At 37.8% G+C, this 23,679-nt stretch overlaps 2 protein-coding genes across 3 annotated transcripts in view; one reads left to right on the forward strand and one right to left on the reverse strand.

The window, feature by feature from the left end:
- LOC135099804 (titin-like) overlaps positions 1-4,755 on the forward strand; it is an 88,124-nt gene extending 83,369 nt beyond the window's left edge. The window contains exon 17 of the mRNA XM_064002353.1: positions 4,633-4,755. Within this exon, the coding sequence (XP_063858423.1) occupies positions 4,633-4,740 (108 nt within the window). The 3' untranslated portion in view covers positions 4,741-4,755. The remainder of the gene's footprint in view (positions 1-4,632) is intronic.
- LOC135099806 (uncharacterized) lies at positions 79-22,265 on the reverse strand. 2 transcript variants are annotated; one of them, XM_064002357.1, is made up of 12 exons: positions 21,902-22,265; positions 19,317-19,418; positions 16,878-17,102; positions 16,420-16,680; positions 15,881-16,030; positions 15,149-15,313; positions 12,516-12,656; positions 11,778-11,938; positions 11,327-11,478; positions 7,470-7,638; positions 5,602-5,733; positions 79-288 (listed from the first exon to the last, which is right to left on the reverse strand). In XM_064002357.1, the coding sequence occupies exons 1-12, from the start codon at positions 22,008-22,010 to the stop codon at positions 124-126; spliced, it is 1,932 nt and encodes a 643-aa protein (XP_063858427.1). In that variant the 5' UTR covers positions 22,011-22,265; the 3' UTR covers positions 79-123. The 2 variants fall into 2 exon arrangements, with proteins under 2 accessions (XP_063858427.1, XP_063858428.1); XM_064002358.1 differs by lacking the exon at positions 79-288 and adding an exon at positions 1,641-5,384.
- Positions 22,266-23,679: the final 1,414 nt, after the last annotated feature.

Consider the following 23,679-nt stretch of genomic DNA (forward strand, 5'->3'; position numbering starts at 1 on the left):
TAGATTAAGCTGGTGTACCTTGAAGTCAACTCCCTTGTGTATCTCCGAAAGAATGGAGTAAGTATCATATACACAATATATTTCTCATTATATTTATTCTTTGAATACATACAATTTTAGATTCTACTTCTTGTTTGCAGGTCTATATATCTTAGTTTTAGCAAACTGCTTCTTGTTCTTTCCACCAAAGCCTCCGCCTCCACCACCACCTCGCCGACCGTGGTGCTTGCTTGCTGTGAAACCCAAGTCCACAAAAGGAGGCACTTGAAAGCCAAAACATTTAGCAACCTGAAAGGGGAATCAACAAGCATTAAAGTAGGTAATTAGTAAATTCATTGGTCTTGGTTACAGGTGAACCAAATCTGATAAAACACTTAAGCAAGTTTCCTTTTAATCCATTAGACATCTGATCTGCCTACATCCAAAGTATTAGTCCTGTAAAATAACTCGCTCCATTTCATACCTCCAGTAAATATGAAGATATGCTCCACACCCTAAAAAGTAATTTATACATTCATAATGTCATATATATATATATATATATATATATAAAATATATATATATATATATATATATATATATATATATATATATATATATATAAAATATATATATATATATATATATATATATATATATATATATATATATATATATATATATATATATATATATATATATATATATATATATATATATATATATATATATATATTATACACAGTGGAACCTCAGTTCTCAAACTTGATTCATTCCTGAATGCCATTTGAAATCCAAAATGTTAAAAAACCAAAACTATTTTCCCATAGGAATCAATGTAAAATGGATTAATCTGTTGTTCCCAGACACCAGTCTTAGTGGCTCATGACAGATGCACCCACAGCCAAGATGGCTGCTTCAGAACATCTCCAGCTCAAAAATTATTAATCCAGAAAGGATGTACTGAATGAACTTACTGGTAAAGAATTGATCAGAAGATACTGTTTAGACCGCTCTTGTGAGGGAAGCCTTACAAAGGGACGAAGAAAGGAGTAACCCATTTACTGCTGGGAAAAGCTGCTAAAAAAAATGTAGCTGTGCAATAGTGAGCACTGAGCATCATTGAGAGAGCCACAGGTGGCCCAGAATTACTCCCAAGTGCCAAAAACTGTGTTTACATTGAGGCTTTTCAACAGGATAACATTTACTTTACTTCAAAGATCGAATTACTGTCTTACACTGTGTCTTCCAAATATATAAAAGTGAAGTAAATATTTATAGAAAGTATAAATTAATAATAAACAGCAGCTTTTTTGCCACATCTTTTAATATTTGAAATCAAGTAACTGATTCTAGAACCAAATTATGGTACTGCAACCGAAGCAATAAGTTCAAAATTTTGTTCAAAAAGAGAGGCGTTCAGTAACTGAGATTTCACTGTGTGTAAGTCCCAGAAGAAAAGTCACATTCTCAAATCTTGCTATTTTAGACAGGGTGGAATCATTCAAATCTTGCTATTTTAGACAGGGTGGAATAAAAAAACGTTTCAACCTATCAACTCTCTTCTGACTGACTGTCTTCAGTTCAGCCTCTTCTCATTGATGCAGTGTTGCATCACTTGCTATCTTCTACCACTATTTTCATGCTAACTGTTCTGATCTTGCTAACTGCATGCCTCTCCTCTTCCCATGGCCTCATAGTAGAAGACTTTTTTTTTCTCATCTCTATTCTGTCCACTTCTCTAATGCAAGAATTTGAGAATAGTATTCTCAATCATTCATCCCTTTCTCTGGTAAACTCTGGAATTCCCTTCCTGCTCCTGTATTTCCTCCTTCCTAAGACTTGAACTCTTTTCAAGACACTTATCTTCCATTATTTGATTTTTCTATTTGGAATCTCCACAAGAACTGGCTTTTTTATATACAAAATTTTTTGTTGCCCTTGGCCAATGGCCCTCTTACATAAAAAAAGAGTCATTCTAAGTCAGAAATATTCTATGGTCAAATGCTTTTAAGGTCACAGTTTAAAAGTTATACGATATTTTTTATATGAGCATGCTATGAATTAAAAAAGGGGAAGGGGGATGGAGTGAAGAGGGTAGCAATGGTGGGCACTGTCATGAGTATGTCATCTGATTACACATCAAAGTTTTCATGAATAAAAATATAACTGAATCCAAGAATGCAGTGAATCAGTAGCAAATAACAGGTAAAACAATACAAACACCATAATGCAACAGCAACCAGCTGGATGTTGCTGGATGGTCTGTGTGCAGGCACTTGCCACTGATGTGAGTTCATATCTAAATGTCATGTAATTTCTAAACCATGGCATTAAAAGCAATCTGACAATAGAATACTTCCAATCTAGAATGACTTGAGCTTTCATTTCTGAGAATATATGACTTTCCTCCTAGGACAACCTCCATATAAACCAAAACTATCCTTCCTAAAAACATAGTGACAGGCATTGCACCACTACCAACCTAATCCAGTAAAATAAACATGTGCAATGGAGAAACAGAACTAGATAGAATACTTCCAATCTAGAATGACTTGAGCTTTCATTTCTGAGAATATATGACTTTCCTCCTAGGACACCCTCCCTATAAACCAAAACTATCCTCCCTAAAAACATACTGACAGGCATTTCACCACTACCAACCTAATCCAGTAAAATAAACTTGTGCAATGGAGAAACAGAACTAGATAAGTAATGTACACAGGTCTTAGGCCCACTTCACCCTACCAATTTCACATGTTCATCCGAAGATGGATTGTTATCACTGATGTTACTCCTTTGATAGAAAAATTAATCAGAGCTATCAAATATTCCTAAGACAGAAGAGCATTGCTGCCACAAGTAGAGGTAACAGTGCTCACCTGTCTCAAGGAAGGGTATTTGGTGGCTGCAGTTCATTTTCCCACTGATGGAGTGACACCACTGATAACATAACCAATCTTCAGACAACATGAAATAGGTAATATGAACAGGGCCTCACTGTACTGGTGGTTCTATACAGGCATGAAATATCTCTTCCCATTTTACAGGAAAGGAAACAGGTGTGTTATCAGACTGATTCATAAACATACTGTAGGTCAGAGAGAGAGAGAGAGAGAGAGAGAGAGAGAGAGAGAGAGAGAGAGAGAGAGAGAGAGAGAGAGAGAGAGAGAGAGAGAGAGAGAGAGAGAGAGAGAGAGAGAGAGAGAGAGAGAGAGAGAGAGAAGGGGGGAGGAATAGATACAGGAGTGCACACACACAGTATCATGTATGATGATTTTTCTTCCATTTCTTTTATAACCAATTTGAACAACTGTGATGGATCCTTGGAGTTAATCAGTAACAGATATTTAATAAAACTGGACAGAAATTATGAATAAGTAAGAGAACATGTTAAATGTTACTTTCACATTGTTTCAATTAGACCTCACACACACCATTAAATTTCATGTTTTCTTTCCAATACCTCTTCTGTTGGCATGCATTTGTGGCCTCTCCAAACATCTTGCAAAACTTTGATTTAGAAGCAGTTTTCTTTCCTTTGAAACTCAACAGTAGGCATGTATTATTATATATCACTAAATTCACAAATAAATTATCTTTAAAATAACCACATAAAAAATTTACTAATAAGTAATTTCACTAATTTTTCCCTAAAAAAAAATAAATACAAAACAAGAAAAAATATTCCCAACCTCATAGCTCAGAACTTTCCCTGCAAGCATTCAGTGCACTACACATCATCTAAATCATCTTTTTACAAGTTTTACCACCTAAACCGTCTTTTTACAAGTTTTAAAATGGTACTATTGGCATTGTGAAATATCCATTAGATATCAACTAAATAAAGGAAAACTGAAGTCAGCATGTCTCAGATTGTGAAGACAGCCCACCCAAGTCACAGGCTGAAACTGACAAATGATCTAAGAGTTAGCCTATTCTGGGAAGCATCAGTGCTGCCAATTTATTACTTTTGTAAAACTTATGATCATCTTTGACTCCCCCAAAATTGACACATTTACACCAGAAACTTAATTTTTAATGAATTTAAATACAGTGGAATCTTGGTTTTTTAACTTAATTTTTCCTGAATACTGTTCAAAATCTGAAGTATTCAAAAACCAAAACTATTTTCCCCATAGGCATCAATGTAAAATAGACTAACCTGTTCCCAGACACCTGTCCACCTTATCTTAGCAGCTTTAGATGGGCTTATGGATGGGAATAATAGATAGAAATAGGTAAGTATATTTCATACAGGAACTGCCACGTGCAAGCTTGGTATCTTCTTGCAGTTTCCCTTATTTCTTATGTTCTTATGATGGACACTCAATGCTAAGATGGCTGCTTCACATCTCTAGCTCACAAATTATAATTCATCCAGAAAGGATGTTATGAATGAACTTGGTGACATGAGCTAGAGCTCATCAGAAGATACTGTTTAGACCGTGCAAGTATTCTCTTTGTCACTGATCTAGTGAGGGAAGCCTTACAGAGGGACACGGAGAGGACCAACTCACTTACCAACAAAATGAAGGTGATCATAACACTTAAACATCTTGATGCTGGGAAAAAAGCTAATGGAAAAATGCAACTGTACAGTAATGATGATGTTGGGGGTCTAGAGAGCCAAAGGTGGCTCGGGATTATTCCTGAGTGCCAAAAACTGTTTGTTTATATCAAGGATTTTCAACACAATCACATTTACCTTATTTCAAAGAATGAATTACTGTCTTACAGTCTCTCTCCTCCAAATATAAAAAAACAAAATAAATATTTATAGAAACTATGAATTAGTAATAAATGACAGCTTAGCTGTCTTTTAATATTTGAAATCAATATTTGAAATCAAGTAATTTTGTTCTGGAATCGAATTATGTTAGAGCAACCAATGCAATAGCAAATTCAAAATTTTGTTCGAAAACGGATTTTAGAAAAAGGAGGCATTCATTAACTGAGGTTCCACTGTAACTTTTTTTGACACATGCATCAGTGCACTTCTGCCTGACACACATGTGTGTCCAGTATGTGAGAGGATTCATTAAATCAAGACAGAAAACTTCTGGATATGACAGCATCATCGGATTTTCATCGAAGTGGAAATAGGTATAAAGTGGAGTTCTTAGTGCATATGTAGTTACCTGTAAATTAGTGTGTAATTTTCAAACCCTGTTGAAGAACATAATTATCTACAGATTTTACACTTAAAACTCATTACCTCCCTTTCTTCTAACTTAAATGAAAACCTGATACCTTTATATCCAAAACTTTTCCTATTAGTTGCAATCACTTACTAAAAATTTAACATGAAATTTACAATAGTAAGACTGACATACCTTCAACCCATCCACTTGATACCAGTAACCTAAAAACTCAACCAGTGATGACAGCAAGTCTCTACTTACTGAAACAAAAAATTATAAAAACATCATGTGTCTGTCCATGAAGGACATTCTGTTCCTAAAGTGACTTAAGCATGCAGGAAATGCCCTGGAGATGCAGGTGTGGGTCTGAGAGAATGCGACTCAATTTTTTTTCCAATAATGACAGCAGAAATTCAGATGGTTGGCCACATACCTCCCTAAATACATGAAAGAATAAACAGTTATTCTTCAGCTTACCTTCTTCAAGTCCAGAGTGTTGATATTGAACAAGTCCTTCTGCTGATGAGAGTTGTATGCCCGAACATATCCTTTGAAGGCCTCTTTGGCACTAGCATGTAGGAAGTAATTCTGTGTCATCAGCTTCTCTAACTGTGGACAAAAACCATAACTTTAGACCAGTGGTACTGAACCCCACAAGTTTCATACATGCATTCACTGAACCCTCTGAAGTTGAAAAAAATAAAACTGTGCAACACACACACCTCCACTGAACCCATGAGACTGACTCACCAAACTCCTGGGGTTCTATCAAAGCCAGGTTAAGAACCACTGCTTCAGACAGACTTCAGTGTCTACCAGGAACTAATAAGAAAATATAGCTAAACAGGATGGGCTAAGAAAATTCAACACCTGTCACAGGAAAGGTGAACACTGGAAACATATTCATCACAGTAAGTGAGGAACATACTGTCTGTGCAGAAAGTTAGTTTACTGGGTGGTGGGCAAACTGATAAATCATATTTTTCAATTCATGGCTAAGAGTGAGTTAATTAGAAAAAAATCTCTTTTCACTGATCTTTCAGCAACAATGATGCCTTGGCAGTGCTGTGTAGCAGGGCAGCTGCTGTATGAGACCTTTAAGGTGAGATTTTGATTAGTGTGTTGTTTTGTGACTTGCCATTTCTTTTTTTGGTTTGGTGTGCAACATCTGGTGTGTGTGTGTGTGTGTGTGTGTGTGTGTGTGTGTGTGTGTGTGTGTGTGTGTGTGTGTGTGTGTGTGTGTGTGTGTGTGTGTGTGTGTGTACCACAATGTGATGGGCAGGAGAGTTACCACTAAAGAGTTATGGTTGCCTTATACAAGGCAGGCATTCCAATCTAGCAGATATCAGCTCAGACTGACATGAACATATGTGTTTGTCAGAAAGGTGGTGAAGTGATTTGTTGAGAAAGCATAGGACCTGCATGCACCCTGTCTCTGGCCTGATGGGTCTAAATCAATATCCACAAGGACCCAAAAAGACATTGCACTGCCTTGCACTTTCCTGGTCCTTGCAATCCCTTTTTGTGAATAATAATTTAGGCCTGCCAAGCCAGAGACAGGATGCATGCAGGTCCTATGCTTCTCCCTTGACAAATCACTTCATCACCACCTAACAAACATTTATGCTCACACCTGTCTGAGCTGATATTGGCTGGATAGAAATGCCTGCCTTGCACAAGGCAACCACAGCTGTTATGTTTTCCCTTGTAGTGACCCTCCAGGCCATCACACCAGGATAAATACACAACAAATCAAAAAGAAATGCTAGGCACAAAATAACACATGAAACAAAACCCTCCTTGTAAGCCTCACACAGTGGCTGAGTGCAGCTGTCCTGCCACACAACACTGTCAAGACATTTTTGTTGGCAACAGATCAGTGATCTGAGATTTTAAACTACAAGTTAACTCACTCTTAGCCATTAATTGAAAAATGTGATTATTCAGTTCACCTGTAGTCTAGTGCACTAACTTAACGTGCAGACTGTATACTAAAAGAATGTACTCCCCTGACTGCATTCTCTGGTGTCTCAATGTGCAAATTATCACAAGACACTTCTTGATCTCAACAACTCTAAGCCATCTGCTCACCAGAACAGGCTAATTTCTGGGAAGCCTGCCAAAAATACCAATATAAAGGACTAGATATGACAAAGTCTATTATTTCAACATAAAACCATCCCAGCACACTTTACTACATTATGAAATGATTCCTAAATACCACATTTGAACTTTTACATTTATTCCCAAAGACATCTACCCAACATACCACACACACATTTTCAGAGATACATCTGACAGGTACACAGTATAAGACTTTGATGTACTAATGTTCACTAACTCACCTGTGGCTGAATGTTGGCTACCTTACTCCAAGTGATGTCCATGGCCTCCACATTAACCTTGTGAGCCTTGAGGTACCGCACAAAACCAATTTCTTCCTCACGAATGAAAAGGAGAGCATGGCCCTGGCCTCCTGCACGGGCTGTCCTTCCAACACGGTGAATGTACTCTCTGGAAAGTACAGCATATTATTTACACTGCAGTTTGGAATAAAAGGGAGTTAGAATAAACTAGGGCAAAATTTTATGCTGCCTTTCACTCACCTATCTATTCTTTTTTATTTGTCCTTTCCCATACTTGTAAAAAAAGAGCAATCCTAGGAAAAAAGAACACAGAGCAATACTAGAAAGAATAAGAACAGGCCATTTAAAAATATAAAAAAATATTATCAATGTTACAATGAGAAAAATATTATCAATGTTACATAAACATCACTCACCCTTCACTCTTGTTCAAAGATTGCAAGTTCATGGCCTAGTAGCACTGTTATAACAAAGATGCCAGGAATTTCATGATGTCATATCGCACCCTACAATCTTCTTCATGTGTGTGTGTGTGTGTGTGTGTGTGTGTGTGTGTGTGTGTGTGTGTGTGTGTGCACATTTGCTATTGTTGAAATTATTAATTCTGAGGTATCTGATGTTGAGAAATAGCTTAAGTGTTTACTACACAAACTGTAGAAGTATTCTGAATAAAATAGACTTGCTTAGAGGAATAGTGAGCATAGAGAAATTTGATATCATTGCTTTAACTGAAACTTGGTTAGATATGTCAGGAAAAGTATTTAATCCAGAGGTTAAGATAGATGGGTATACAATGTTCTATATAGGTAGGGAAAACGCGTTACACATTAGGGACACATTACAGTGTTGTATGAACAATAGAATTAAAATGGATAGCAAAGCAGAGTCGATATGGGTAGATATTAAGGAAGGATCGCAGTCAGTAGTACTAGGGGTAGTTTACAGACCACCAACCAGTACAGAGGAAATTAACACCTCACTGTGGCAGGAATTAAATAGAGCAGGCAGGTACAGTCAGGTATGTGTGGTAGGAGATTTTAATTTTAGGAATATCGACTGGAGTCTGATTGCGGGTAACAAGGAAGCAGAGGAATTTCTTAAGGTAATTCAGGATAATTTTTTAAAACAGGTAGTCGTAGAACCCACAAGGGGGAATAATATTCTAGATTTAATTCTTACTAACAGGGAGGAAGCAGTCACACAGGTAGAGGTTGGAGGACACCTAAGTAACAGTGACCATAGGGAAATTAGGTACAATTTAGAATGGGAAGAAACTGTTAGAAACAAAAACACTAGTAAAATACCCGACTTTAGGAGAGCAGATTTTGAAGAATTAAAAAGGTACCTCCAAGGAGTGGACTGGCAAAGGATGCAGGGTGAGGTCAGGTCAGGGACGGAGTTCAGAGAGATAAGGCAGGATGAGAGAGGTGAGGTGAGGCTCCAGAAGGGAGGAGGAAAGAGGAAGGGGGGAGATAGGTGTGAGTATGTTGGAATGTCAGGTCATGCTGAAATGAGAGAGGTGAGGTCGAGGCGAGTAGATGAGGGAGTGGAGAGGATGGTAGGGGACAAGGTGAGGGGATTAGGTGAAGTAAATGTAGATGAATTGTATAAATATTTAGTAGAAAAAGTTCATACAGGTCAGTTAGCAAACATTCCGTATAGAACAATAAGATCACAAAAAAATAACCCTAAATGGATGACTGCTAGGTTAAAGCATTATATAGGGCGTAAGAGAAGTATATATAAGAGATTAAGGGCAGGTGAAGAAGTTTTAAGGACACAATATAATGAATTAGTTAGAACAGTCAGGAAGTTAACAAGGAAAGCTAAGGACAATTATGAATTAAAGGTAGCCAGCCAGGCGAAGACAGACCCCAAGGGATTTTATCAGGTATACAGGATGAAGAATAAGGATACTGTAGGTCCATTAAAGGCAGCAGATGGGGAGCTGGTTAGTTCTGGGGAGGAGATTAGTAAACTTCTGAATGATTATTTTTTAACTGTCTTCACCCAGGAAAACATGCAGGATATGCCAGATAGTGAACAGGTGTTTAGACCAGATGAGAATGAGAAGCTGACAGATATTTCCATAACTAGGGAGATAGTAGAACAGGAGATAGATAGGCTAAAAAAGTTCAAGTCACCAGGACCTGATGAAATATATCCCAGAGTACTTAAGGAATGTAAAGAGATTATTAGTGAGCCGTTAGTTTCTGTCTTTAGGAAATCACTGGAGTCAGGTGAGGTACCAGTAATGTGGAGGCAGGCTAATGTAGTACCCATCTTTAAGAAAGGAGATAAAACTTTAGCATCTAATTATAGACCTGTCAGCTTAACTTCAGTTGTAGGTAAAAACTTTAGCATCTAATTATAGACCTGTCAGCTTAACTTCAGTTGTAGGTAAAATGTTAGAGTCAATAATAGCGAGGAACATTAGGGAACATTTAGACAAACATAACTTGATAAATCAGTCACAGCATGGCTTCACGAAGGGGAAGTCTTGCCTGACAAACTTGTTAAGTTTTTACAGTAAGGTGTACGAGGCAGTAGATAATGGTGATAGTTATGATATCTTATATCTGGACTTTAGTAAAGCATTTGACAAGGTACCCCATCAAAGGCTCCTGAGAAAGGTTAGGGCACACGGGATAGATGGGAAGGTGTTAGGCTGGATAGGGTCATGGCTTGGTAACAGGCGACAGAGAGTGGTAATAAACGGCTTGAAATCCGAGTGGGGTCATGTAATTAGTGGGGTGTCACAGGGATCAGTATTAGGGCCATTGTTATTTCTAATATATATCAGTGACCTGGATAGTGGAATTAGTAGTGATGTTAGTAAATTTGAGGATGACACAAAGATAGGTAGATTAATTAGGTCAGAATCGGATGCTATCGCCTTGCAGGCAGACTTAGATAGAATGAATGAATGGACGGATAGATGGCAAATGCAATTTAATATCAATAAATGCAAAGTGCTTAGCGTAGGTAGAGGAAACCCACACAATAGGTACACATTAAACAACCAAACTCTGGTAGGTACAGGGTACGAGAAAGATTTAGGAGTTATAGTTAGCTCTGAACTCCGTCTAGGGAAACAATGCATAGAAGCCAGAAACAAGGCAAATAGGGTACTAGGATTCATTTTTAGGAGTGTTAAAAGTAGAAGGCCGGAAGTAATATTAAAGTTATACTTGGCTCTGGTCAGACCTCATTTAGACTACGCTGTGCAGTTCTGGTCCCCACATTACAGGAAAGATATAGGTCTATTAGAATCAGTACAGAAGAGAATGACTAAAAGGATACAGGGGATGAGGAGTATTCCTTACGAGGCGAGGTTGAAGCTGTTAAATTTACATTCTCTAGAGAGACGTAGGTTAAGAGGGGACCTGATAGAAGTCTTTAAGTGGTATAAGGGTTATAACAAGGGAGATGTAAGCAAAATTCTTAGGATCAGCAACCAGGGTAGAACAAGGAATAACAGGTTCAAGCTTGAAAAATTTAGGTTTAGGAAGGAGATAGGAAAAAAATTGGTTCTCAAATAGAGTGGTAGATGAGTGGAACAGACTCAGTAATCATGTAGTTAGTGGTAGGACACTAGAGAGCTTTAAGAGAAGATTAGACAAGTTTATGGATGGGGATAAAAGATGGAAATAGGTAGGTGTGTTTCATACAGGGACTGCCACGTGTAAGCCTGGTCGCTTCTTGCAGCTTCCCTTATTTCTTATGTTCTTATCTCAAGGAAGCTCAACAGGTCCAAAAAATTAGTAGCATGCTCAGCACCTCTACACATGCATCTAATTTTTCACAAGCACATAGCAACTGCATTTGATTCTCACTTGGGATCATCTGGAGGATCATATTGCACTATCCAGTCCACAGCAGGGATATCCCAACCTCGAGCAGCCACATCTGTGCACAGCAGAATGCCAGACTCAGCATTGCAGAACTGATAAAATGTGCTGGTCCGCTTTACTTGCTTTTGTTTACCCTTAAAAGAAAAGGAAAGAAAAATCATACATGTGATAAGTAAGAAGTCTGTAATAGTCTTGTTTTCAAAATACTCACACTATGATATTCTACAAAGCGACAAGAATTAATGGGGGGTTTACTAAAAATATGAGTAGCCTTGAAAAGATGTCACATCACAATTCATCTCACTATGGGAAAAAAAATATTCAGAAGGGGATCCATTCCTGACACCATTTACAACACAAAAATTGAGGCAACTATATTCTTTCAACCCAGCCAATCTACTAGCATATAAGTGAATGCAAGGCTGAAACTCACATGGATACACATAACAGGGAGGTCAATGTAGTTAAGAAGCTCATGGTAAAATTTGACAGTCATGCAGGAGTTGAAGAACACCATCACTTTCTTCTTTCGGTTTTTCTTGATGAATGTATATAGGACGAGGAATCTCTTGTCAGCGGGGCACACCAGGAAAGCTGAAATGTTAATCATTTCTCAGTTTCTTGGACACACATGAGTATATAGGAACCTCTGACACACAGATCATCAGGTAATATCAATTTGGACTTATTCCCATGACTGGTGGGTGGTTAAACCAGATGAAGCACCAAGCTGTGTTAGGAGACAAGAGCAAACCGTCTCCACCTAGCCAAGGATCTTAACCAGTGAAGTAAAATTAAACAAGTGTGATATACAAACCATTCCATAAGGAAGAAAAAAATATATTGCCAACTAAACAGGTACCTATGAATGTTTCCAATAAGTTTGATTCTTAATTGCCAATAAACAGGTACCTATGAATGTTTCCAATAAGTTTGATTCTTAATTGCCAATAAACAGGTACCTATGAATGTTTCCAATAAGTTTGATTCTTAATTGCCAATAAACAGGTACCTATGAATGTTTCCAATAAGTTTGATTCTAACTTGGCAAGAAATGAGCAAGCATGCACACATTCACACACCACTCAGTATTGAAAAACAGCACATTTCAAGCAAGACTCAATATTGCAAAAATCCATGCAAAAAAAATACATAAAACCTGTTCACTTACCCTGCTCAAGGCCTTCCACTGTGGCACTGATCTTGTCCGAGTCAACATCCACCTCCATGGGCTCAGTTTTAAGGGCAAGCCTGGCAAGCTCATTTGTCTTGTTATCCTTGGTGGCACTGAACAGCATGCTCTGTCTTCGTTCTACCAAACATATGCAGGCAAATGAGTTATGTCATCTGTAACTGTCCTTATTAATGACATCTAAAGCTATATTAACTATCTTCTTGCAGTTCAGACACATACTGATCATTAAACTATTAAATCATGTGTTGCTTAACCCTTTCCTTCCGGCGCTTAAATTATTTTACCGTTTTGTATGACAGCTAAAAATGGTAAACCTAGAAATTGTCAGAAAATTGTTTGAATACTAATAATTATTTTCTCTTTGTTATTCTGAATACAATGATATACTTTGTAGCTCAATGTGACCTCTCAAAGTTGAGTTTATGCCTTATAAAAGATTCCTCCTCCTCCCGCTGTGTGATCCGTCATCCAGAAACAGCCCGGAGAGCGATGACGCCGCGCGCACACACACACACTCTCTCTCTCTCTCTCTCTCTCTCTCTCTCTCTCTCTCTCTCTCTCTCTCTCTCTCATCTTGGAGGGGAAATTGTACACTTCCAATGAGAGAGAGAGAGAGAGAGAGAGAGAGAGAGAGAGAGAGAGAGAGAGAGAGAGAGAGAGAGAGAGAGAGAGAGAGAGAGAGATTTCATCCCTTTTCATATCAAGTTTCAGGCAAATAACATTATCTCTCTCTCTCTCTCTCTCTCTCTCTCTCTCTCTCTCTCTCTCTCTCTCTGACAAGTTACCTTCTACCATTTTATTATAAAATCGAAGATAATGAAAAAATTACCATGAAAGAATGATAGGTATCATCTCTCTGTTCTGATAAAACAGGTGGATCCTGTAAATCATTTTCCGAGTCCTCACTAATGTCTTCGCTTTCTTCATCTTCTAAATATTCACTGTCACTGTATATATATATATATATATATATATATATATATATATATATATATATATATATATATATATATATATATATATATATATATATATATATATATATATATATATATATATATCCCCAAATTTTCATTTGAATATAATGGTTTTTAGCTGATATAACTATCTGTGGTGAAGTTTAGGTCTGTGAGCACTAGACAAGTGAGATGGTGATATAGCAATACAATGAATAAAATAACTTCTTCATCTTCAAGCACAAAACTAAACAAAATAAAATTCCGCCAGGTGCTTTTGTAAATTTTCATGAAAAAGGACAGATGGACAAAGATGGTGTAAAATTACGGATAGGCAATGTGCAGTACAATTAGTTTTCCTAAACATAGACAAACCCTTGCCTTGTGCCGCCTGTGTGTGTCACGCTGTCAACAATAATCTTCTATGCACCATCATCACCTACACTACTGAGTACTGCACAGCTAATCATCATTATTATCATCATCAATCAAGTTGTATATCTTCACAGGTGAGTGTACCAAATTTTATTATTTTTTTTTTAATAAATACAGATGTGTCTAAAAGTAACTTTGAATTTAAGTGTTTACGAGTGTAGAAAAGGTTTATAAGAGTGTGAGGAGGGTTTATAAAAGCTTAAATATATAAAAATACTAAAATAAATATATACAAATTATAAAAATAATTTTAAAAAATATACTGTACTGTTTCTACTTCATGGATTTTGGAACGTACCCCCACGGTAGTCAAGGGATTACTGTACCACCATAAATTAAAATGAAAAATGCTATGGCTAATGCATTAATTTACTTCCTTTAATACTTAGTAACATCTTCCCTGAGTCTCTTGACATCCTAAAAGCACTGGGGCATGCTGGTAGCCAGATTTTTAAGTAGTCTTAGTCCATGTCCCTCCAAACCCATGTGATGGCCTCCAGCAAGCATGGAATTGATGGAGTCTGGATGGTGCCCACCTACTCCTTGATGTGTGTCCACACATTCTCTATCAGATTCATGTCTAGCAAGCTGCCTGGCCACTCCAAAACAGGAATTTTATTTTCCTGAAGAAAGTCCTTGATTGTTTTTCCACCATGGCATGAGGCACTGCCAGACACCACCATACAAACCTACATGCTAGCATATGAATGTTGTGACCTAAGGAGTTGGCACCAATTTTTCTGTGTTTCAATCGAAGGTGTCAACTTTATCCACCAATACTGTGTGTGTGTGTGTGTGTGTGTGTGTGTGTGTGTGTGTGTGTGTGTGTGTGTGTGTGTGTATTATATATATATATATATATATATATATATATATATATATATATATATATATATATATATATATATATATATATATATATATATATATATATATATATATATATATATATATATATATATATATATATATATAAAATACACAAAGACCCACTTTGACAATTTTTCAACTTCAGTCATGATTTAACTTCAAGTTAAATTGGTGGTTTAATCACCATTTCTTTTGTATTTTCCAATATTTTTTCAGACATCCTGCAAAAATGGAAAAATCATGGTCAATTATATAAATATATATATATATATATATATATATATATATATATATATATATATATATATATATATATATATATATACATGCTGTATGAGAAAAACTTACTTGGCAAAATCCGCAAAATTTGTTTCATCTCTTCTTCAAATCCTACATCAAAGATTCGATCTGCTTCATCAATGACCAAACACACAAGGTTCTTGAAGAGAAAATTTGGGGAGTTTTGCAAATGATCCAGAAGCCTTCCCGGAGTGGCCACAAGAGCATTCACACCTGCAAACATCAAGCCTTTGTATCCCTTCCTCTTTCTGGACATGCAAGACAGGAACATGAAGAGTACAGGGAACAAACTAATATAAAGATCTACCATTCACATTATTTAGTTTCCTTTAGTTTCCCATACATGGCAAATATTTTTTTGGGTAGATGTGAATGAAGAGTTTATGAAGAGAGTATGCAAGTGAGATCAAGGAACCTTGTCCAGGAAGATGATCACTTGGAAGATGAAAGGATAGGATAAAGCAATACACGAGTGAAAGAGGTGCTAGTAAGCAATGACAGGGAATTGACAAAGTAAAAATAGTGCTTACTAAAAATAGTGCTTAGACAAGGAGACATGGCTCTTCTACCATGATGATTCCCTTGAATGACACTCAAAGGAGGAGAGGCAACAAAGCAAAGCAGATATAGTCTGGGAAGAATCACTATTCCATCTTAATAACTCCTCAACATCAGTCCATTCCAACAACTTGAGCTGGATTGTCCTCTTTTACATCCATTTTAAGTAGAATTAGTTCTGCCAATTATTATTTTCAAAACACCAGATTATTCTGCAATTACCTTTAGCCAGTTTTGCTGCCTCACTCCTGCGGTCAGCACCTCCCATGATGAGGCCATAAGTCTGTGTGTGTTCCTGCATCACTTCTCGTAGCACACCAAATGTCTGCATTGACAGCTCTCGTGTTGGCGAGATAACAATCACACCAGTACCTGAAGCATAAAGTTCATCAACATCAATTTATTTTACCTTGCTCTGCTTGCATCTCTGGATAAGGCACAGACCATTTCTCATCTCTTCAAAGAAGCAAACAACACACACATACCTGCACATTCACACTTACAACATGGACAAACAAGGGGTAAGATTCCTAGCTTTCTCCTGCTGGAAAGGCAAGCCCATAACTCCTCAGCTAACATCCCATATTTGTTTACTGCTAGGAGATAAGTGGTCAGAATGTGAATAAAAAAAAAAATCATACTCATACCCAGGATTTGAACCCAGCTAAGCTAAGCGTGCATCACTACAAAACTGAACTGTTTTCTTTTGCACTGTGTACAATGAAGTATATCAAATACTATTTATAAGCATCCCTGCTTACCATTTCTTGGTTTGAACTTGAGCTTGTGAAGCAGTTCCACAGCAGGAATGACAAAAGCCAGAGTCTTCCCAGCACCAGTCTTGGCTGTCCCCCGTAGATCCCTCCCCTCCAGCAGCTTGGGGATCGCCTTGGCCTGAATCTCTGTCATCTCTGTAAAGCCCATGCCTTCTATGGCCTTCATGGTCTCTTCAGAAACTTGCCCACGCAGACTTTCAAAAGATTTGTTTACAGTTGTGTCAAATCCTAGTGTATTGTCAACACCTGTAACAAGTTGTTATTTTAGGAAGATCCTCCACCATATCACATTTCAAAAACAGTTTCTCATGTAAGGATGGCCAATAGAGAAAACAGTATTTCATGAGTTCACTTGGCATACATATCAAACAATAATTTCAAGAAACTCTTTTGACTCCATCAAAAATAGATTTAAACCAAAACTGCATCTTTGTTGCACCTACCTCCTTTGCCCTCTTCACTCTCATAGCCTGTCTCTTCACTCTCACCCCCCCTGTCCTGTCCTTGCTTCACTCCATTCTCTTGTCCACTCTGCACTGCTGCTGTGGTCCCCTGCTGAGGCACTTTACTTTTCTTCTTCTTCACTTTCTGTTCAATGTCATTTTGTACTTTGTTATCAGCTCCATCATCGAGGATTTCTTCCAACTGCTCTAGCTTTTTCTTTTTCTCTGCAACATTGAAACACTCATAGTAAAAAATCCAACAGGCTTTGTTACTTGGTATTACAATGCTCTCCTTCTCTTCATCATCCAGCAATCTTTCTTTCTCATCCCTACCTCCCAACACACTAACAGTCAGTGCAATTTGAATCAAATAAAAATTACTAGATGAAAAAGAAAGAAATCTTTATAAAAAAAATACTATATGCAGTCCTGTATTGGTCATTTTATTTATTTGTAAGTTCTTGGCCTTAATAACTTGCTTCAGACACAGAGACAGAGTAAGCTTGGTGTTCACAGTAGGGGAGACAAATTTCTTACTAAACCTTACAAACAGTCAACTGCACCTCTATGATGCTAGATCTTGAAAAGATCCCAAAGACCATATTAACAAAGATTCTCAGCCTTAAGCTTGATCTTGTGCATGCTTAAGGATGGGCTATGCATAAAACTTTAGCCCAGTACCAATGCAGCAGGAAATGGTGACAAAGCAAAACAGTAAAATCTTATGGTTCTTAATTTCACATTAGCCCCTAAAGGATTGGGTGGGGGTGGGGGGGGAGTAATTTGAATGTACCACAAGGACTGCATGTTGAGCTCAAAACACATAAAATAGCCTGTTTTCATATGTTTATTACTCTTAACCTGCAATGAATGAGTGAAAAAAAAAAGCACTACTTTCCCCACAATCAATTCCTCCTCTTTCAAACGGCACCATCTGGATGTCTGTAGGTGCCATGATTACAGTGATATCACAAACTGAACGAGGTGTTGTCAGCACACGCTGAGAGTCGCTCAGCCCTCGCATCCAATCAGCTCCCCACGTGTTGTTCACGATTTTCCATATACCCCATACCCAGGCATTTTCTCTGCCCCCACACATTACAGTGGCTGATGGTGTGGTTAGCTGACCATACCAGACTGGTTATGGAGGCAAGGAAATGCAGGTGCAAATTAGCTGAATTGGACACACCGGAATCATGTTCCTGGGAACTGGCCATGACAGAGACAAGCTGTAGACCAACAAGCCTTGCTGTCTGACTCAAAACCAGTGTAATCAGAGCCTGGGCTAGCAAATCGAGTGGAAAATAACATAATTTGGTTTTATTTTAGCGAAGACATTGATCGACATTCCCAAATCCTTTAGCAGCAGGATGTCAATCAACCTCCCCAGTCCTTTGGGAGTTAAAAGTGCAATCTTTTTTTCAATTTTGGCAATTAAACAAAAAAAAAAATAGTAATTTATCTTTAATTCTGTAGGAATAAGAAAGCATATTTTTTTGTTTTTTCTTATTAAGCAAATTAGATCCTGTGCAAGGCACAAGTATTTTGTCTCAGTGTTTATAACCTAGAGCCAACTGAGCCTCACTACTCCCACTTAGCAACTCCTTCTTTTCTGTTTCCTTCCTCATCTAGTTAGTATATGAAGAAAGAAGTACCCTGAAGGGCTTCGCTCCCTCAGCAGCACAAAAAAGTTACATGTGGGCTCTATTACTAAGGTAAAGGAGACACAGTAATAACAGAACACAGGAATGGTCAAGGTCATCATTGCTGCAGAGCTGCATTTCCCAGTGGCTAAATAACACTAATTATTACTTTAATTACTAGCGTCAGTGCATCACTCCTTCCTGTGGGGCTCTCCAAGACATCTCCAGCCAAATCTGTCACCAATAACACTCCAGCCAATCTAGTCAATATATTTTCAACAGTTCATTTATTCATGTCACCAAGAACATCCTTACAGGGCTGATAATTCTTCAGGCAGTGAGCTTGGGCTTCCTGACAGTTGTCCATCTTAATTCTTAAAGTTAAGCCTGTCCTGGACCATGCTCAACTTTTTTGGTATGGTAAGCACAAGGGTAAGCAAGACAACATGCATAATGACTGTGCTAATCCCTACGTCTCTATTTAAGAATCTTCATTAATACGGCCCAGAGACTTTCAATGGGGACATCTTTACACCCCATACCCACATAACCCAACACCTGCACATGAAATATTCAGCAAAAATATTTATAAACAAACACAAGTTTAAAGAATTGTATAAATAAACAAAAACACTGAACATTCCCCTTTAAGTAAACAGGAACACTGAACATTCTCCTGATTTGCTTACTAAATACACCTGAAGAAAGCGTAAGCAGGCCAGCAAGCAGGTGTCAACACTACACATACAGGTGAGGCCCCATGAGAGTGCCACAAATGAAGGCAAACTCTCCTTACTTTTCTTTTTTGGGAAAGGTTCGTCATCCTCTGCTGGGCGTTTGCTGAGAATGTGATGAGTCTGGATGAGGCGCTCTGTTTCATCCTCTGGCAACTTTTCTTCTGAAGAAGAGAGGAAAAGGAAAGCTATTTACATCAACAGGTTATGAAGTATAGAGATGACAATGTATTTACCCAATTTTAGTAAGTCCACAGAATTTTAGGTAAGCTAGTGTTCCCATTTCTTTTTTTTTATTCAGCTTCCATTTGAAATCATAATTGCTCTTTCCTTGCACAATCTTCAATTATGATTTGTTCCAACTCAGTCTATCATAAATCTGATTCATTATCAGCTTCCTTGAGTTAGCAAGAATTGGATTTTTTCATTTGTTCACATACAGGCAACTTTCAGCTTTCAACACATGGCAATACTCAATAACCACTTAGAGCACTGATTCCTAACCTTTTTATGGCCGCAACCATTTTTTTTTATTTAAAATTTGAATTATATCTAAGCGGCAAAAGTAGATGTAGGCTGTTTTTTTTACTTCAATTAAATTGTCTATGGTTTGTTTAACTTTAGATGTTAATGACTTAGGTATATGCAGGATTAAAACTTCTATATGCAGGATTAAAGCTTTGATAGCATTTTGAATAGGTATATTGGGGAAAAAATTGTGTACATATCTTTGGCAACCCACTGATATGGTTTGGTGACCCAACTTTGTGTCGCAACCCAGGGGTTAAGAACCACTGACTTAGACCATTACGGGACAGCATACGAAACAGATAATAATGGGTAGTGAAATTATCAAAATGTGCGAGGAAAGTTGTCACAGTACATGGTAAAAATATAAGTGCCTAAAATTCAATGTACAAAATACTGCAGGAATCAATGATTGCTTTAACTTGAGAAATGTTTCCACAAAGTTCAGTGCATCTATACATGACCTGATCAATCCTGTGATGCCACTACTTTAGCTAACCAACAGTCAGAGTCCACTATAGGTTCACCTATTTTTTTTTTTTTTTTTTTTATCACATATTTGACACCAGCTTGCCACTCTATCAGCAGTTACATACAGTGGAGGAAAGATATGGTCTTTGATGTTTTGAACAATTTTGGAGTAGGTGTCCCAGCTTAGAGACTATAACATTTGTAGGGATTCAGTTTCAGAATACTTTCCATTTTTGTATGGGCAAGACTGAAGCAAGGTAGTCAGTTTGACTTTTGTGACCAAAAGACTGATGGACAACAGTTACCTGTTTCCACTGAGGGGGCAGGTTAACTCAGCTGGTTGGAAACCCTGTATTGCTAGATAGCTTAAAAAGGAGAGAATGGGCAAAATTTAGGATGGGAGCAGCTTAAGTCTGCAGGCACGCCAGTCCTGAATTAGAAGAGTAACAATGTGCAGAATTTTGTATAACTGTAACAATGATAAAATCAATCCATATAGTAAAAAAGATTAAAGGTTAGATTGCAGGGCTGCCTTAAAAGTATCAATGTATTCCAAGGCAGTCTGGGAGTGAGTTCCAGATATTGATACATCTCAAACTCAAGAGCTCCAGGATGGAACTTGGCCCTTAATTATAATAAATGTTTAGTTAGACTTAATTTGGAAATGCCCCTAACTGTCATGTAGTTAAGTGATCAACATTTGGCAGTCAGCATGCTTTCAGTGGTCCAGGGAAAGACATCTCCCCAGTTAGTGTCAGTCTTTCCACTTGTCTCTCACCCTGTATAATGGGAAAGGTTAACAAAATCAAAGTAGTGTATGAATCTGCAGATTAATATTTAGGTTACTATTATCTTAATGGATGCAATGTTACCACCTGGTTTGCGGCTTTCCTCTTACATAACAATTAATGATGCACGATACAACAGTAACATCCACCCACAACACTCAATGTTATTACATGAAGTTCAGAAAGCAATGAGCTAGGTTAGATTGGTAAGTAAAATTTCACAGACTTTTCCTCCTTTTATCTGCAAACCCCAGATTCCCACCAGGCACTAAGTTGTAGAGAGGGAATGATAAAATGGAAATTGGGGCACATCTCTAAAGGTCATATATAACACTTTTTGGGTAAATTTTTAGATTTGCACCATAATCCCCCTATTCCCCTAACCTAACTGGGGGGTTGTGCCCCCTGGCCCCCCAACTCCAGGGATACTACTAATTTAACTTAGCCTAACCCCTGGACCCCCTTACGGATGCCAACCTAAATTATTTTGCTGGATCGGATCTAGGGAGTTTTTTTGGGGGATAGTGTCCGTGTCTATTTCGAAAACTATTGATTTCCCACTAAAACTCACAAGATAAAGTTTTTTTTTAAATCCAGTAAGGTATGCAAAAACCACATTCCCAATGCTGTTAAGCACGAATATGTAAACCTAAAATAATAACCACTTTTGTTGTCCTTTTCGGGGCCATCATATATTTCTTTGGTGTGGCTCGGCGGTGTAATGGCCATAACCTGTGATGAGGTGACCACGCTGCAACACCACAATCAGTTGTCACGTCTGCTACTTGTGACGGCCACTCATCACCCATGTTATATCTCACCAAGAAGGGAAATCCCAACACCACCTACACACAGCTCACCTGGAACACTGTCTTCTTTGTGCTCTTCCTTTTCCTTCACAATTTTCAGCTTTTTCTTTTGGCTTTTCTTGATCTTCCGCATCAGTATTTTGTCCGCCGTGGGATGCATGGCTGCTTGACTCACGCCAGGCACTCCCGTCCTGTTTCCTCTATTCCTTGTCTTCCTGTTTCCTTCTATCTCCTTTCCTCACTTGTCCTGGACACCTACTTCTGACGTACTGGTGGACATACAGGATTGGTGGATTGTCAATTTGTCAGTGGGCGGTGGGTGTGAGGCACAGCTGTGGACTAGAGCAGACCAGGATTGACCGAGAACCTCCACGTGCGCCTTGCCTTCCTTTGGTCCCTCTTCGTTATACCAGGGTTGTGTTCGGGATACAATGATAGAATTATACTTCTTGTCTATAATTGCTGTTCTGTGGCTGCAAAAGCGTGTTAAACTTCCAATAAATAGTTTGGTATTAAAGCATGTTTCTTTATTTTTTTTTTAAATGCCGAATATATATATATATATATATATATATATATATATATATATATATATATATATATATATATATATATATATATATATATATATATATATATATATATATATATATATATATATATATATGCAAGAAATTTCTTCCCAATATTTCTTCGATAATATTTAGTATTTTCTTCCTTCTTATTTTATGAGGCAACCTGTGTTCATGTATAATATAACATGTATTATAACGTTCATGTGAGGACACACACACACACACACACACTAATATTTTCAAACATCCAGCTCTTCTGATCTTGCTCACTGCATGCCTCCCCTCCTTCCGCGGCCTCGCTGCACAAGACTTTCTTCTTTCACTCCTATTCTGTCCCCCTTTCTAACGCAAGAGTTAACCAGTATTCTCAATCATTCATCCCTTTCTCTGGTAAACTCTGGATCTCCCTGCCTGCTTCTGTATTTCCACCTTCATATGACGAATTCCTTCAAGAGGCAGGTTTCAAGACACTTATTCATCAATTTTTGACCGCTGCTTTGACCCTTTTATGGGACTGGCATTTCAGTGGGTATTTTTTTTTTTATTAGATTTTTGTTGCCCTTGGCCAGTGTCCTTCCTACATAAAAAAAAAAAAAGTCTTAAAAAAAAAAAAATCCAATCTTATATTCAGGTTGTCTATGTCGTGATTGATACTGCATTAATAATGAAATACAACAAAGGAGGAGGACGGACCTTGCCACCCACCCCCTGGGCAAAGACTTAAGGGTAGAGTATCAAAAATATAAAAATATAGTATACATTATAAGTAAAAATATAGAATACATATAAGTAAATAAATAAATACAGATATTGCACACCTTATTGCATCAATATCCTACAGTCTGGAAGCAAACGTAGGATATTCCTTGAGTATATCCCTGAGAGTGGCTGAGTCTAAGAAATGGTCAATGAGGGTATACAAGTCATGTATACCCTCTCTTTACTGACCATCCTGGTGAACTAGCCCACAACATGACCTGGTGCAACACCCTACTCATATTCCTGACCGTCTTGGAGATACGCCCAACATTCTTTACCTTTTCCTGACCTCTAATCCTTCTGCGTATGCTGTCACTCTTTCTTCTCCGTTGGGCTCTTCCGATCACAATCTCATATCTTTATCTTGTCCTATCGCTCCAATCCCTCCTCAGGATCCCCCCAAGCGAAGGTGCCTCTGGCGTTTTGCCTCTGCTAGTTGGGGGGACATGAGGACGTATTTTGCTGATTTTCCTTGGAATGACTACTGCTTCCATG

This window comes from Scylla paramamosain, chromosome 4 (genome assembly GCF_035594125.1).
Source record: "Scylla paramamosain isolate STU-SP2022 chromosome 4, ASM3559412v1, whole genome shotgun sequence".
Taxonomy (NCBI): domain Eukaryota; kingdom Metazoa; phylum Arthropoda; class Malacostraca; order Decapoda; family Portunidae; genus Scylla; species Scylla paramamosain.